The sequence below is a fragment of the Oncorhynchus keta genome, unplaced genomic scaffold (assembly GCF_023373465.1).
Source record: "Oncorhynchus keta strain PuntledgeMale-10-30-2019 unplaced genomic scaffold, Oket_V2 Un_contig_18791_pilon_pilon, whole genome shotgun sequence".
Lineage (NCBI taxonomy): Eukaryota > Metazoa > Chordata > Actinopteri > Salmoniformes > Salmonidae > Oncorhynchus > Oncorhynchus keta.
This window is the reverse complement of record NW_026281108.1, coordinates 1-18,192: the sequence shown is the minus strand read 5'-3', so window position 1 is coordinate 18,192 and position 18,192 is coordinate 1. Positions and strand designations below refer to the sequence as shown.

Sequence of the window (18,192 nt, the reverse complement as noted above, 5' to 3'; positions counted from 1 at the left end):
TTAACTAGAGAGTCGGGAACCACAAAATAATATTTATAGAGCTGTTATCTTCCGAATAAACTCTTAAAGACCTAGTAATATTTTCCATCAATAGCAGGCAGCATTAATCGTCAACTTAATTCAGTCTCATCTGAAAGTTGTAAATTCTTGGTTATCTGCACAAACCCTGGCTAACAAGTTGAACCAGCAATGCAAAATTGGGTTTAATTATTTATTTACTGTTAAAGGAATTAAATTGCTCTATGTTTTAATATCCAATTAAAATTAAACACTCTGTCAATTCATAAGGATTTGTAATTCCCTTATTCTATAATGATAGACAGAGCCCAGTCTTCAAGTCAGACAGCAGAGTTTATTCAAGAGAGTACTGCCACAATACAGGTTACCACAGGTTATAAACTAGAAATGACGTCATTAGTTCAACACCAACCCGTGCCACCTCCGTTCCACTACAAAGGCTGTATCTCAAGTCTTCCCACATCCGTCTCCCAACCAATTTAATATAATTTACGAGTCAAGGTTTTCTTGTGTAGATAAGCATTCTAGCCAGTCTGATTCATTTGTACCAAGGAACAGACAGTCATTGTACTAAACTCTTGACCACATTCCCACACATTATATTCATTACTGGGATCAAGAAAGAAAACTCATACACATACAGAATAGTATTCTGATTAGTACATATACAGTAACATATTACTATTCGGATTAGTACGTCCTGATTGAAATGTATACATAATTAGTCATCATTGATACAAATTCCCTTAACATTTACTCAATACCTAACTAATCACACAGAATTACACATACACATAATTAAATCATAACTTGATTACAAATTACGTCATAAAGGAAAACGTCCCTAGCGGGCGGAACAGATATGACAGCTTGAAAAGGGGTTGGGTTTGAGTGAAAGAGCGGGAAGACTGAGGAACAAAGGCCGAAGCTGTGCTATCGTAAATACATTATCTTATGCATTCTAAAGTACCGCCCATTTGGAAAAGGAAAATGCAATAAATATTTACTCTGAGCTGCGCTTCGGTAGGTTGGTGGTAGATGGAAGGCCGTGTTGCCCAACCGAGTCCTTTGAAGAATCTCTCTGCTGGTAAATTGGGTATGTTGTAGTAATGTCATTGTGTGATAGACGGGATACTCTCTCTGTTCCTTTCTAGCCTGCGTTTGCATCTGCTGTTGCTAACTCAACGGCTAGGAGGTATCACCTCTGTAGTGAATAAGAGTTCAAACTTCATACCATTCGCAACCAAAGCTCACGTTGATGTTGGCTTCGTTCTGTAGTTATTATCTGAACCATTCTGACATCAGACCGTCGTCCTCACGTCCTCGGAACAGGAGGTTATATTGTCGTCAAGGGCTTATATAGGAAGGGAGAGGAGGGCGTGTTTGAAAAGTTTTCTAGCCCATGTCCCTTCACAGGGGCTGATTGAGCAGAGCCCTAACCTTATGAAAACCCAAATCTCACATTTTAGAAACTAACATTTCATCCCATCACGAATAATTTCATATTCAAACATTTAAATTGAACAATAATTCCATGTGAATCCGATAACTCTGATGTGTAGACTTTCCACTGTAGAGTTTATGTCATCTTATCATTGATGGGAATGTCTCAGATGACAACCGAACTGACATCATATTCATTAAGTACCACCGCATATGTTCAATTGGTCGGATTACCAGAATATAGTTCATCCCCCCCCCCCACCTACTGATGTTCCCAGAATCTCTATGTTAACCAAGGGTTGTGCAAATGTAACATCAGTAGGATAGAGAGAGGAAAAAGGTGGAAGAGGTATTTATGACTGTCATAAACCTACCCCCCAGGCCAACGTCATGACAATGATAAACAGAGGATCCATCTAAAACAGTATAAAACAAGATGATAAACAGAGGATCCATCTAAAACAGTATAAAACAAGATGATAAACAGAGGATCCATCTAAAGCAGTATAAAACAAGTGCAGTATGTTCTGAGAATGTTACTTTAACGTCAACTCATAACGTCACACTATAACTTCATGGGAGTCTTGTGGAAAGACTGCATGTTGTTTTGGGTGTATTGAGTGACGTCTTCATCAACATTTGCAGAATATTCCTGACATATTTTCACCTCTTGTCAGACGCCAACATCCATCCAAATGCAAAGTGGTAAAAGATCAGAAAAGGAACCAAAAGGTTCAGTCATGTTCTAATAGTCTGATGGAAACAGTTTAGATTGATGATTTAACAGGCAGATAGAACTGGGATAGAAGCTGTTCTAGAACCTGTGGTCCAGAAACTGATTTAACGGGCAGATAGAACTGGGATAGAAGCTGTTCTAGAACTTGTGATCTAGAAACTGATTTAACAGGCAGATAGAACTGGAATAGAAGCTGTTCTAGAACCTGTGATCCAGAAACTGATTTAACAGGCAGATAGAACTGGGATAGAAGCTGTTCTAGAACCTGTAGTCCAGAAACTGATTTAACAGGCAGATAGAACTAGGATAGAAGCTGTTCTAGAACCTGTGATCCAGAAACTGATTTAACAGGCAGATAGAACTGGGATAGAAGCTGTTCTAGGACCTGTGGTCCAGAAACTAATTTAACAGGCAGATAGAACTGGGATAGAAGCTGTTCTAGAACCTGTGGTCCAGAAACTGATTTAACAGGCAGATAGAACTGGGATAGAAGCTGTTCTAGAACAGCAGGCAGATAGAACTGCGATAGAAGCTGTTCTAGAACCTGTGGTCCAGAAACTGATTTAACAGGCAGATAGAACTGGGATAGAAGCTGTTCTAGAACCTGTAGTCCAGAAACTGATTTAACAGGCAGATAGAACTGGGATAGAAGCTGTTCTAGAACATGTGATCCAGAAACTGATTTAACAGGCAGATAGAACTGGGATAGAAGCTGTTCTAGAACCTGTGGTCCAGAAACTAATTTAACAGGCAGATAGAACTGGGATAGAAGCTGTTCTAGAACCTGTGGTCCAGAAACTGATTTAACAGGCAGATAGAACTGGGCTAGAAGCTGTTCTAGAACCTGTAGTCCAGAAACTGATTTAACAGGCAGATAGAACTGGGATAGAAGCTGTTCTAGAACCTGTGATCCAGAAACTGATTTAACAGGCAGATAGAACTGGGATAGAAGCTGTTCTAGAACCTGTGGTCCAGAAACTAATTTAACAGGCAGATAGAACTGGGATAGAAGCTGTTCTAGAACCTGTGGTCCAGAAACTGATTTAACAGGCAGATAGAACTGGGATAGAAGCTGTTCTAGAACCTGTGGTCCAGAAACTGATTTAACGGGCAGATAGAACTGGGATAGAAGCTGTTCTAGAACTTGTGATCTAGAAACTGATTTAACAGGCAGATAGAACTGGAATAGAAGCTGTTCTAGAACCTGTGATCCAGAAACTGATTTAACAGGCAGATAGAACTGGGATAGAAGCTGTTCTAGAACAGCAGGCAGATAGAACTGGGATAGAAGCTGTTCTAGAACCTGTGGTCCAGAAACTGATTTAACAGGCATATAGAACTGGGATAGAAGCTGTTCTAGAACCTGTGGTCCAGAAACTGCCAATCAACCACTGGTCCTAGACTGGTGCCCTGAATGGCATATGTTTTTTGAAAATGCCAATATGTGTGTGTGTGTGTGTGTGTGTGTGTGTGTGTCCAGTCTGAGTGTGTGTCCAGTGTGTGTGTGTCCACTATGTGTGTGTGTGTGAGTGTCAGTGTGTGTCTGTGTGTGTCCAGTGTGTGTGTGTGTGTGCACTAGAGCGTGTGTCTAATGTGTGTGTGTGTCCAATATGTGTGTGTGTCCAATGTGTGTGTGTGTGTGTGTGTGTGTGTGTGTGTGTGTGTGTGTGTGTGTGTGTGTGTGTGTGTGTGTGTGTGTGTGTGTGTGTGTGTGTGTGTGTGTGTGTGTGTCCGTCCAGTGTGTGTGTCCGTCCAGTGTGTGTGTGTCTGTGTGTGAGTGAGATAGTATGTGTGTATCACTGGCACAGAGACACTGAGGAGTCCCAAATCCCAAAGGAATCATCATAAATCCTAAACCCTGGATAGAGGGGCTCAGTGAATGTGGAGGTGAATGTGATCAGGTGGGTCAGTGTGTAAGAGGAGACTCTGTAGAAGGACAGAGTGCCGGCTGGCCAGTCCAGATACACTCCTACTCTGTGGGAGCTGGAGGAGTGGACGTCTATGGTAGTGTGATTATTATTGTGACAGGCAATGTAACGGTTGTCACAGCAGTACAGGCTCCAGGACTTGTCATTGTATCCAAGCCAACATTCCTTAACCCCTCCTCTCCTGCTGATTCCTTTATATGTCACTCCTATATCAGCCCCTCTTCCACTCCACTCTACCTCCCAGTAACAGCGCCCAGTCAGACCCTCTCTACACAGCACCTGTCCACAGTCCTCAAATCTCTCTGGGTGATCAGGATACGGCTGCTCCTCTGTCCTACATGTCACCTTTCGGTTCTCCTCAGACAGAGAGAGGCGTCTGTTTACTGTGTTTAGGTCCAGTGTGAGATCACAGACATCTGATGGATGAAACCAGACACAATATTAGAAATCATCATCATCCACATTAGAATGTTAACTCACTTTTCACTAATTCATTTAATGTAGATGTTTCTAGGTATCAAAAGGAGAAGTTAAGGTAACTTGAGACTTGTTGAATGATCATATGTTATACTGTATGGTAATATAAAACACACTTATTCACATTAATTACACACACACACACACACACACACACACACACACACACACACACACACACACACACACACACACACACACACACACACACACACACACACACACACACACACACACACACACACACACACTGCATAAACACAAACACACATTTCTAATGTAACACGAACACGCCACACACACACACACACACACACACACAAACACACACACACACACATTTCGTATGTAACACACACACACACACACATTTCGTATGTAACACACACACACACACCACCTCTATGCATGCATGAACACACACACACACACACACACACACACACACACACACACACACACACACACACACACACACATTGTCAAAGCAACTCTTTGTAAACGTTGGTGTCCCTGATTTCTGCTTCTGTAGAACTACAGCTGATATTTAATATGACCAAGTCAGTAATGATGTTGGTCTTTGACTTTGACTTAACTTGAATTAAGACTTATTCTTAGTCATATTCTTCACAGCAGTCAACACTCACATTTTCTAAGTCCAGATTTCATTCTGTTCTCTCCACCATGTTCCACGCTGTAGCGGTAAGCAGAAGGACAGACAGTCATTGAGGAATACACATGAACTCACACACACACATGCGCACACACACACACACACGCACGCACGCATGCACGCACACACACACACACGGTCAAGCGTGACACACGGTCAATGTTTGTCTGTGTGTGTCCAGCATGTGTGTGTGTGTCGAGTGTGTGTGTCCAGTGTGTGTGTCCAGTGTGTGTGTGTGTGTGTGTGAGTGTGTCCAGTGTTTGTGTGTGTCCAGTGTGTGTGTTTGTGTCCAGTATGTGTGTGTGTCAGGTGCGCGTGTGTGTGTCCAGTGTGTGCGTGTGTGTGCGTGTATATGTCCAGTGTGTTTGTGTGTGTGTCCAGTGTGTGTGTGTGTGTGTGTGTAATTCCAGTGTGTGTTTCACATACACATACATAGGAACACACTGGACACACAGGACACACACTCACACCCAGTCAGCATATAACTTTGTCCAAGTGGTGGTAAGAATGCTTGTCTTAACCAGCCTGATAAGTCAAACATGTCTGATATGAACATTGACATAAACCCTCTACATACTTGAGTTTCTCCAGTCTGCAGTGTGGATCCTCCAGTCCAGCAGAGAGCAGTCTGACTCCTGAGTCTCCTGGGTGATTGTAGCTCAGGTCCAGCTCTCTCAGGTGTGAGGGGTTTGACCTCAGAGCTGAGACCAGAGAAGCACAGCCTTCCTCTGTGACTAGACAGCCTGACAGCCTGCAAAGAGTCAAATCATATTAAAATCACACTGATATTCTTCGGTGGTGAGAATAGTGACAGTATATATTTTCAACATATTCAGATATATCAGTGTCCTGAAAGCTGCCGTATCTATTAATAAATTAACATATCATTATTATAAATGATCAAAGTATTGCCTGTTTTTGTAGAGAAAGAAATATATAGTACGAATATGTGAGTAGACTGACCAGACCAGTTTAAAAAGCAGTATCAGTCAAAAGACAGACAGTGAGGAATCAGATTTAGATTGTATTGAGTATACAGTCCTCACCATATCTATTTAGACAGTGAGGTATCAGATTTAGATTGTATTGAGTATACAGTCCACACCATATCTATTTAGACAGTGAGGTATCAGATTTAGATTGTGTTGAGTATACAGTCCACACCATATCTATTTAGACAGTGAAACTAACATTTTAAATGTTTCTCTGTACACCAACATTTTGGATTTGAGATCAAATGTTTCATATGAGGTGACAGTATATAATGTCACCTTTTATTTGAGGGTATTTAAATTTTTAAATTTTTAAATTTTATTTCACCTTTATTTAACCAGGTAGGCTAGTTGAGAACAAGTTCTCATTTGCAACTGCGACCTGGCCAAGATAAAGCATAGCAGTGTGAACAGACAACACAGAGTTACACATGGAGTAAACAATAAACAAGTCAATAACACAGTAGAAAAAAGGGGAGTCTATATACATTGTGTGCAAAAAGGCATGAGGAGGTAGGCGAAAAATTACAATTTTGCAGATTAACACTGGAGTGATAAATGATCAGATGGTAATGTACAGGTAGAGATATTGGTGTGCAAAAGAGCAGAAAAGTAACTAAATAAAAACAGTATGGGGATGAGGTAGGTAAAAATGGGTGGGCTATTTACCGATAGACTATGTACAGCTGCAGCGATCAGTTAGCTGCTTAGATAGCAGATGTTTGAAGTTGGTGAGGGAGATAAAAGTCTCCAACTTCAGCCATTTTTGCAATTCGTTCCAGTCACAGGCAGCAAGAGCAACATCATTGATATATACAGAGAAAAGAGTCGGCCCATGGATTGAACCCTGTGGCACCCCCATAGAGACTGCCATAGGACCGGACAGCATGCCCTCCGAGTTGACACACTGAACTCTGTCTGCAAAGTAATTGGTGAACCAGGCAAGGCAGTCATCCGAACAACCGAGGCTACTGAGTCTGCCGATAAGAATATGGTGATTGACAGAGTCGAAAGCCTTGGCAAGGTCGATGAAGACGGCTGCACAGCACTGTCTTTTATCGATGGCGGTTATGATATCATTTAGTACCTTGAGCGTGGCTGAGGTGCACCCGTGACCGGCTCGGAAACCAGATTGCACAGCGGAGGAGGTACGGTGGAATTCGAGATGGTCAGTGACCTGTTTGTTGACTTGGCTTTCGAAGACCTTAGATAGGCAGGGCAGGATGGATATAGGTCTGTAACAGTTTGGGTCCAGGGTGTCTCCCCTTTGAAGAGGGGGATGACTGCGGCAGCTTTCCAATCCTTGGGGATCTCAGACGATATGAAAGAGAGGTTGAACAGGCTGGTAATAGGGGTTGCGACAATGGCGGCGGATAGTTTCAGAAATAGAGTGTCCAGATTGTCAAGCCCAGCTGATTTGTACGGGTCCAGGTTTTGCAGCTCTTTCAGAACATCTGCTATCTGGATTTGGGTAAAGGAGAACCTGGAGAGGCTTGGGAGAGTAGCTGCAGGGGGGCGGAGCTGTTGGCCGAGATTAGAGTAGCCAGGCGGAAGGCATGGCCAGCCGTTGAGAAATGCTTGTTGAAGTTTTCGATAATAATGGATTCATCTGTAGTGACCGTGTTACCTAGCCTCAGTGCAGTGGGCAGCTGGGAGGAGGTGCTCTTGTTCTCCATGGACTTCACAGTGTCCCAGTTGGTCAGGATGACGTCTATGAGGGTGCCCTTGTTTACAAATGTAGGGTTGTACCTGGTGGGTTCCTTGATGATTTGTGTGAGATTGAGGGCATCAAGCTTAGATTGTAGGACTTCCGGGGTGTTAAGCATATCCCAGTTTAGGTCACCTAACGTAACAAACTCTGAAGCTAGATGGGGGCGATCAATTCACAAATGGTGTCCAGGGCACAGCTGGGAGCTGAGGGGGGTCGGGAGCAGGCGGCAACAGTGAGAGACTAATTTCTGGAGAGAGTCATTTTCAAAATTAGTAGTTCGAACTGTTTGGGTATGGACCTGGAAAGTATGACATTACTTTGCAGGCTATCTCTGCAGTAGACTGCAACTCCTCCCCCTTTGGCAGTTATATCTTGACGGAAAATGTTATAGTTGGGTATGGAAATCTCAGAATTTTTGGTGGCCTTCCTGAGCCAGGATTCAGACACGGCAAGGACATCAGGGTTAGCAGAGTGTGCTAAAGCAGTAAGTAAAACAAACTTAGGGAGGAGGCTTCTGATGTTGACATGCATGAAACCAAGGCTTTACATATCTGTTTCACCATTTAGAGAAATAAAAGCACTTTATGTATCTAGTCCCCCATTTGAAGAAGTCATAAATATTCTGACCAACTCACTTATAGTCTATTAAAGTAGTCAAAAGTTTAGTATTTGGTCCCATATTCTTTGAACACAATGACTACATCAAGCCTGTGATGCCATCATTGAGAAAGATCATGAATTAATCATGAATAATAATGAGTGAGGGAGTTAGAGGCTACAACAAAACATACTAACCTCTCACCATTAACCTCAAATAAAAGGTGACACTCTGTACTGTCTCCTAATTTGAAACGTTCTATCTCAAATCCAAAATGCTGGAGCACAGCACCAAATTTAAAACTGTACGCTTCACTGTCCAAACACATATGGTGTCTGGTAAACACATGTGGATCTGGTGAACAGTTATCACTTGTTGACCAACTACAGGAATACTGACCTCAGAGTCTCCAGTTTACAGTGGGGATTCCCCAGTCCATCAGAGAGCAGCTTCACTCCTGAATCCTTCAGGTCATTGTTACTCAGATCCAGCTCTCTCAGGTGTGAGGGGTTTGACCTCAGAGCTGAGACCAGAGAAGCACAGCCTTCCTCTGTGACTCCACAGTCTGACAGCCTGCAAAGAGATCATCATGACTTCACAAACACACTGTTAATTTAACAGCAGTAGTGTAGAAGGACAATTGCAGATGCATTTGGTTTATTCTCTCAAACAGCATATATTCATGTTCCGTCTCCTAGAATTGTATGGTCATAATGTTATGTAATGTGAAAATCAATTCATTGGCATAACAAATTATTCAATAATAAATAGTTTTTGATCAACTGAATATTTCTTCCTGATGATTAGTTCTTATATGTCATTTTATTTACTCACAGAACAGCTCTGGAGGCTTTGACCACTGGCAGAAGCCTCAGAAGACCTTCCTCTGATCTGGAGTATTTCTTCAGGTCAAACACATCCAGCTCCTTTTCTGAAGTCAGCAACACAAAGACCAGAGCTGACCACTGTGCAGGTGACAGTTTGTGTTCTGAGAGACTTCCTGATCTCAGGTATCTTTGGATCTCCTCCACTAGAGAATGGTCATTCAGTTCATTCAGACAGTGGAACAGATTGATGCTCCTCTCTGGAGAGGGATTCTCCCTGATCTTCTTCTTGATGTACTTGACTGTTTGTTCATGGCTCTGTAAGCTGCTTCTTGTCTTTGTCAGTAGACCTCGTAAGTGCTTCTGATTGGACTCCAGTGAGAGGCCCAGAAGGAAGCGGAGGAAAAGGTCCAGGTTTCCCGTCTCACTTTGTAAGGCTTTATCCACAGCACTCTTGAAGACTGTAAATTTAGGCTTGTCTCTGAACAGCGAAGAAAGATTCCCGGACGTTGATTGAGCTTTGGCCATTAGATTCACATTGTTGTTGATGAATGAGAGGAACACATATACAGCAGCCAGAAACTCCTGAATGCTCAGATGTACGAAGCAGTACACCTTGTCCTGGTACAGCACACATTCCTCTTTAAAGAGCTGTGTGCACAATCCTGAGTACACTGAGGCTTCATTGACATCAATGCCAGCCTCTTTCAGGTCTTTTTCATAGAAAATCTGATTGCCTTTCACAAGCTGTTGAAAAGCCAGTTTTCCCAGTGACAGAATGCTCTCTTTATTCCAGTGTGGACCTGTCTCTTCTTTCCCAAGATACTTTTCATTCTTCTGTTTGGTATGAAACACCACAAGGTGTGTGTACATCTCAGTCAGAGTCTTGGGCATCTCTTCTCTCTTATGTTTCAGCATCTGTTCAAGGACTGTTGCAGAAATCCAACAGAAGACTGGAATGTGGCACATGATGTGGAGGCTCCTTGATGTCTTTATGTGTGAGATGATTCTGCTGGCCATGTCCTCATCACTGAATCTCTTCCTGAAGTACTCCTCCTTCTGTGGGTCATTGAAACCTCGTACCTCTGTCACCTGGTCAACACACCCTGAAGGGATCTTATTGGCTGCTGCAGGTCGGGTAGTTATCCAGAGGAGAGCAGAGGGAAGCAGATTTCCCTTGATGAGATTTGTCAGCAGAACATCCACTGAGGTTGACTCTGAGACGTCACAACAGCTCTTGTTCTTCTGGAAGTCTAGGGGCAGTCGGCACTCATCCAGACCATCAAAGATGAACAGAACTTTGTACTTGTTGTAGTTGGGGATTCTTGAAACTTTGGTTTCCATTGAGAAGTGATTAAGAAGTTCAATGAAAGTGTGTTTGTCCTCTTTCATAAAATTCAGTTCCCGAAAAGGGAATGAAAATACAAATTGGACATCCTGATTTGCTTTTCCTTCAGCCCAGTCCAGAATGAACTTCTGCACAGAGACTGTTTTTCCAATGCCAGCGACTCCCTTTGTCAGCACAGTTCTGATAAGTTTGTCTTGTCCAGTTAAGGGTTTGAAGATGTCGTTACATTTGATTGCAGTCTCTGGTCTTGCTTGTTTCCTGGTTGTTGTCTCAATCTGTCTCAGCTCATGTTCATTATTGACCTCTCCTGTTCCACCCTCTGTGATGTAGAGCTCTGTGTAGATCTTATTGAGAAGTGTTGGGTTTCCTTGTTTAGCGATCCCCTCAAATACACATTGAAACTTCTTCTTTAGATGAGATTTGAGTTCACGTTGGCAAATCACAGCAAGCTCATCTGAATGAAGAAATAACACAGAGGATATTAATATTACGTAAGTTTTAATGTCTACAGTATTGTTGGACTGTTATAAAGTAAAAATATAATAATTAATTCTCTTTACTGTATAAATATTTTCATTATGCATTACAGACTGGTGTGACTGATTATATTATTATTGGTATTATTGATGGTATTATTAATGTTGTCTCTCTCTCTCTCTAAATGAATCAGTACAACACATCCCTGCTGCTACTTGATGAGGTCACTAGGTGTTGTGTTAAGGTTGCTACAATATCATTGAGTTACACAGCTACTTTAGCTGGACTTTAGCTACAGCTTTTAAATGTTATAAAACAGCATTCAACATGAGGCAGACAGATCTTACATTTCTCCAGTGTGTCAGCAAGCTCCTTCTGGTTCATTTTCCTCAGGATGTGCAGTGTGATCTTCAGAGCCCCCTCTCTGGCACTGCTCTCCTGCTTCTCATCTTCAGTATCCACCACTTCCTTATCCTGCTTCTGACCCTCAAAGCCTTCTGGGAGTTCTGGACTTAGAATCCTCTTGAACATCTTCAGCTCGTTCTTCACAAATGTCATAATTTTCTCTTCAAGCATCTGAAATAAATAAAGTAAATAAGTTAAGCAAGAGAAGAAATGCTTTCTCATTAACACATTAATGAATGATTGACAGATCAACTTTGCTTGAGGTAAACAAAAACAAATGTACATAACAGGACCACATACACTGAATATGGAGTCCAGGTCTGTTTGATGACTCTGGGAAGACTGACCACTGAGAATCTCTGACTCTGATCTCCCCTGTTGGTTTCTGTGGAAAAAACATGAGATTACATCTCCTCATCCAGGGAGTGCGCACACACACACACACACACACACACACACACACACACACACACACACACACACACACACACACACACACACACACACACACACACAGGGAGGGAATGTTGTGTTTGTTTAATATTGTTTTAGGACTGTGAAAATTGACAAAAGGATGAGCCTGTGGATTATGAAAACAACAACAATAAATGGGAAAATGGGAGGAGAAATGACTAGAGACAGTGTTGTTTAACTCACTGACCAGGACCCATGAGTTCTTCTTACCTTTGTTCAGTAGAAAAGTCTCCCTCTCTAAACAATATAGGAGGTTCCATAGACCGGTCACTCTTCATGGACACACAGCTGGGAACAGGGGAAGCTGGTCTCTCCTGCTTGATTGGGCTTCAACACAACCGAGACAAACATTACATCTCTCATCTACTCTGAGCTCAGATGGGGAAATATAAGAGTTTCATTCCAAAAAGCTATATATCCATATTCAGAAATGTTCGTAAATGAGCTTTTATTGTTTAAAGAAGTTATGTTTATGTTAAGTTATGTTTTTTTGCTAAATGAGGAGGAGGCACGTGGGTACCTGCTTCTATAAACCAATGAGGAGATGGCACGTGGGTACCTGCTTCTATAAACCAATGAGGAGATGGCACGTGGGTACCTGCTTCTATAAACCAATGAGGAGATGGCACGTGGGTACCTGCTTCTATAAACCAATGAGGAGATGCAGCGCGAACTGTGTCACAAATAAAACTGACTTCCAGACGCTCGTTGGCACGCGCGAGAAATGTGTCATTTTTAATAACGAAATTAATTTAGCGACGCGAGCGTTGTAGTCAGTCTGTCAGCCCCGCTAAAAGGCTGGCGTCTTTACTCTGCCTTCTCCGGGGGCATGTTGAGGTAAATTTACGAACCGGGAGGGTTGAATAATGTCATTTATTGGATTGCTGGAAGATGCACTCTCGAGGTTGTTTACTCACAATATCAGATATTAAGATGATTTTTATAATGAATGTATACTGAGGTTGAGGTTCTGACTAGTGATTATTTACCCGGGGTTCAATACCTGCTATTGAGGCGCCCTGAAAATAATATTCAAAAGTTCGGTCCTTGGACACAGAGGGTTTAAACACTAAAGTTACCGTTCATCTAGTGAAGAGAGGAGAACCGGACAGAGGTAGCCAGCATCCGTCAACGAGAGAGGGAGAAGTCCTCACCGGGATTTAACAGGTGGAAGAAACAACCGGGGAGCTCCATCGGTCCACAAGAAATGCAGACAGCCGGTGATGATGTAGTGGTAGCTATGGTAACTAGGATACTGCTGGTAGAGTAGCTAGCTAGCTTACAGAGCTGTACCGACTAGCTAGGATAAATAACTAGGATGCTGCTGGTAGAGTAGCTAGCTAACTTACCGAGCTGTACCGACTAGCTAGGATAACTAGGATGCTGCTGGTAGAGTAGCTAGCTAACTTACCGGGCTGTACCGACTAGCTAGCAGGTCATTCATCTTTCCCTCGTCTCGATGATGAATCCGGTGAACCACAAATTGAAACAAGGATAGAGAGTGAAAAGGATATGTCTACACTCATACTGTCCCTGACCGTAAAGAATAAAGCTAATTGAACAATAAAGTTCGGTGTTTCGACACTGTAACAAACTCCATCGTTATTCCCCAAGATCACCTCAGTCCACTCTGCACGTAACCAGACAATACATCAATGAGATCGCTCTTGCTGCTGGTGAGTCTCTGATCCACCTCTACGCAGACGACACCATTCTGTATACTTCCGGCCCTTCTTTGGACACTGTGTTAACAACCCTCCAGGTAAGCTTCAATGCCATACAACTCTCCTTCCGTGGCCTCCAATTGCTCTTAAATACAAGTAAAACTAAATGCATGCTCTTCAACCGATCGCTACCTGCACCTACCCACCTGACCAACATCACTACTCTGGACGGCTCTGACTTAGAATACGTGGACAACTACAAATACTTAGGTGTCTGGTTAAACTGTAAACTCTCCTTCCAGACCCATATCAAACATCTCCAATCCAAAGTTAAATCTAGAATTGGCTTCCTATTTCGCAACAAAGCATCCTTCACTCATGCTGCCAAACATACCCTTGTAAAACTGACCATCCTACCAATCCTCGACTTTGGCGATGTCATTTACAAAATAGCCTCCAATATCCTACTCAACAAATTGGATGCAGTCTATCACAGTGCAATCCGTTTTGTCACCAAAGCCCCATATACTACCCACCATTGCGACCTGTACGCTCTCGTTGGCTGGCCCTCACTTCATACTCGTCGCCAAACCCACTGGCTCCATGTCATCTACAAGACCCTGCTAGGTAAAGTCCCCCCTTATCTAAGCTCGCTGGTCACCATAGCATCTCCCACCTGTAGCACACGCTCCAGCAGGTATATCTCTAGTCACCCCCAAAACCAATTCTTTCTTTGGCCGCCTCTCCTTCCAGTTCTCAGCTGCCAATAACTGGAACGAACTACAAAAATCTCTGAAACTGGAAACACTTATCTCCCTCACTAGCTTTAAGCACCAACTGTCAGAGCATCTCACAGATTACTGCACCTGTACATAGCCCACCTATAATTGAAGACAAACAACTACCTCTTTCCCAACTGTATGTAATTTATTTATTTATTTTGCTCCTTTGCACCCCATTATTTTTATTTCTACTTTGCACATTCTTCCACTGCAAATCTACCATTCCAGTGTTTTACTTGCTATATTGTATTTACTTTGCCACCATGGCCTTTTTTGCCTTTACCTCCCTTCTCACCTCATTTGCTCACATCGTATATAGACTTGTTTATACTGTATTATTGACTGTATGTTTGTTTTACTCCATGTGTAACTCTGTGTCGTTGTATCTGTCGAACTGCTTTGCTTTATCTTGGCCAGGTCGCAATTGGAAATGAGAACTTGTTCTCAACTTGCCTACCTGGTTAAATAAAGGTGAAATCAAATTAAAATAAATAAAATATCCTTGGCGCCACACCGAACGTGGACGCGGACAGTTCTGTACGGGGACGCGGACAGTTCTGTACGGGGACGCGGACAGTTCTGTACGGGGACGCGGACAGTTCTGTACGTGGACGAGGACAGTTCTGTACGGGGACGAGACAGTTCTGTACGTGGACGAGGACAGTTCTGTACGGGGACGCGGACAGTTCTGTACGGGGACGCGGACAGATCTGTACGGGGACGCGGACAGTTCTGTACGTGGACGAGGACAGTTCTGTACGGGGACGCAGACAGTTCTGTACGTGGACGAGGACAGTTCTGTACGGGGACGCGGACAGTTCTGTACGGGGACGAGGACAGTTCTGTACAGGGACGCGGGCAGTTCTGTACGGGGACGAGGACAGTTCTGTACGGGGACGCGGACAGTTCTGTACGGGGACGCGGACAGTTCTGTACGGGGACGCGGACAGTTCTGTACGGGGACGCGGACAGTTCTGTACGGGGACGCGGACAGTTCTGTACGTGGACGAGGACAGTTCTGTACGGGGACGCGGACAGTTCTGTACGTGGACGAGGACAGTTCTGTACGGGGACGCAGACAGTTCTGTACGGGGTCGCGGACAGTTCTGTACGGGGACGCGGACAGTTCTGTACGGGGACGAGGACAGTTCTGTACGGGGACGCGGACAGTTCTGTACGGGGACGAGGACAGTTCTGTACGGGGACGCAGACAGTTCTGTACGTGGACGAGGACAGTTCTGTACGGGGACGCAGACAGTTCTGTACAGGGTCGCGGACAGTTCTGTACGGGGACGCGGACAGTTCTGTACGGGGACGAGGACAGTTCTGTACGGGGACGCGGACAGTTCTGTACGGGGACGAGGACAGTTCTGTACGGGGACGCGGACAGTTCTGTACGGGGACGTGGACAGTTCTGTACGGGGTCGCGGACAGTTCCATAACATTGGCACAAACAATAAACTAAACAAAGTCTTTACAGTGGGTTACATTAGTAGTATTCATATTTTATTATTATGTGAAACAAACATTCTAAGTTTTTTTATAACAATATGTTGAGATCTGGGTTCATATCCACAAAGCGTCTCAGAGTAGAAAATTGGTCGTATAAGAATAATGATGAGAATAAACACATTTTACACTTCCACTTAAGTATACTCAGACACTTCCTATAAAGGGTTCTATATATACTGTATACTCAGACACTTCCTATAAAGGGTTCTATATATAGTCTACATATACTATATACTCAGACAGGCTAACCTCCTATAAAGGGTTCTATATATATTCTATATATACTGTATACTCAGACACTTCCTAACCTCCTATAAAGGATTCTATATATATTCTATATATACTGTATACTCAGACACTTCCTAACCTCCTATAAAGGATTCTATATATATTCTATATATACTGTATACTCAGACACTTCCTAACCTCCTATAAAGGATTCTATATATATTCTATATATACTGTATACTCAGACACTTCCTAACCCCCTATAAAGGGTTCTATATATATCCTATATATACTGTATACTCAGACACTTCCTAACCTCCTATAAAGGGTTCTATATATAGTCTATATATACTGTATACTCAGACACTTCCTAACCTCCTATAAAGGGTTATATACATAGTCTATATATACTGTATACTCAGACACTTCCTAACCTCCTATAAAGGGTTCTATATATATTCTATATATACTGTATACTCAGACACTTCCTAACCTCCTATAAAGGGTTCTATATATATTCTATATATACTGTATACTCAGACACTTCCTAACCTCCTATAAAGGATTCTATATATATTCTATATATACTGTATACTCAGACACTTCCTAACCTCCTATAAAGGGTTCTATATATATTCTATATATACTGTATACTCAGACACTTCCTAACCCCCTATAAAGGGTTCTATATATATCCTATATATACTGTATACTCAGACACTTCCTAACCTCCAATAAAGGGTTCTATATATATTCTATATATACTGTATACTCAGACACTTCCTAACCTCCTTTAAAGGGTTCTATATATAGTCTATATATACTGTATACTCAGACACTTCCTAACCTCCTATAAAGGGTTCTATACATAGTCTATATATACTGTATACTCAGACACTTCCTAACCTCCTATAAAGGGTTCTATATATATTCTATATATACTGTATACTCAGACACTTCCTAACCTCCTATAAAGGGTTCTATATATATCCTATATATACTGTATACTCAGACACTTCCTAATCTCCTATAAAGGGTTCTATATATAGTCTATATATACTGTATACTCAGACACTTCCTAACCTCCTATAAAGGGTTCTATATATAGTCTATATATACTGTATACTCAGACACTTCCTAAGCCTCCTATAAAGGGTTCTATATATATTCTATATATACTGTATACTCAGACACTTCCTAACCTCCTATAAAGGGTTCTATATATATTATATATATACTGTATACTCAGACACTTCCTAACCTCCTATAAAGGGTTCTATATATATCCTATATATACTGTATACCAGACACTTCCTAACCTCCTATAAAGGGTTCTATATATAGTCTATATATACTGTATACTCAGACACTTCCTAACCTCCTATAAAGGGTTCTATATATAGTCTATATACTGTATACTCAGACACTTCCTAACCTCCTATAAAGGGTTCTATATATACTGTATACCAGACACTTCCTAACCTCCTATAAAGGGTTCTATATATAGTCTATATATACTGTATACTCAGACACTTCCTAACCTCCTATAAAGGGTTCTATATATATTCTATATATACTGTATACTCAGACACTTCCTAACCTCCTATAAAGTGTTCTGTATATATTCTATATATACTGTATACTCAGACACCTCCTAACCTCCTATAAAGGGTTCTATATATAGTCTATATATACTGTATACTCAGACACTTCCTAACCTCCTATAAAGGGTTCTATATATAGTCTATATACTGTATACTCAGACACTTCCTAACCTCCTATAAAGGTTCTATATATACTGTATACTCAGACACTTCCTAACCTCCTATAAAGGTTCTATATAGTCTATATATACTGTATACTCAGACACTTCCTAACCTCCTATAACGGGTTCTATATATA

At 42.1% G+C, this 18,192-nt stretch overlaps 1 protein-coding gene across 11 annotated transcripts; it reads right to left on the bottom strand.

The window, feature by feature from the left end:
* Positions 1 to 332: 332 nt before the first annotated feature.
* On the bottom strand, positions 333 to 12,473 carry LOC118383578 (NLR family CARD domain-containing protein 3-like). 11 transcript variants are annotated; one of them, XM_052504185.1, is made up of 13 exons: positions 12,315 to 12,473; positions 11,931 to 12,015; positions 11,573 to 11,801; positions 9,411 to 11,202; positions 8,976 to 9,149; positions 5,853 to 6,026; positions 5,250 to 5,296; positions 3,561 to 4,541; positions 3,222 to 3,281; positions 3,042 to 3,161; positions 2,742 to 2,981; positions 2,583 to 2,642; positions 333 to 2,282 (listed from the first exon to the last, which is right to left on the bottom strand). In XM_052504185.1, the coding sequence occupies exons 1-8, from the start codon at positions 12,380 to 12,382 to the stop codon at positions 3,994 to 3,996; spliced, it is 3,117 nt and encodes a 1,038-aa protein (XP_052360145.1). In that variant the 5' UTR covers positions 12,383 to 12,473; the 3' UTR covers positions 333 to 2,282; positions 2,583 to 2,642; positions 2,742 to 2,981; positions 3,042 to 3,161; positions 3,222 to 3,281; positions 3,561 to 3,993. The 11 variants fall into 11 exon arrangements, with proteins under 11 accessions (XP_052360145.1, XP_052360143.1, XP_052360146.1 ...); XM_052504183.1 differs by lacking the exon at positions 2,583 to 2,642 and adding an exon at positions 2,403 to 2,522; XM_052504186.1 differs by lacking the exon at positions 2,583 to 2,642 and having other exon boundaries at positions 2,742 to 2,801; positions 2,982 to 3,161.
* Positions 12,474 to 18,192: the final 5,719 nt, after the last annotated feature.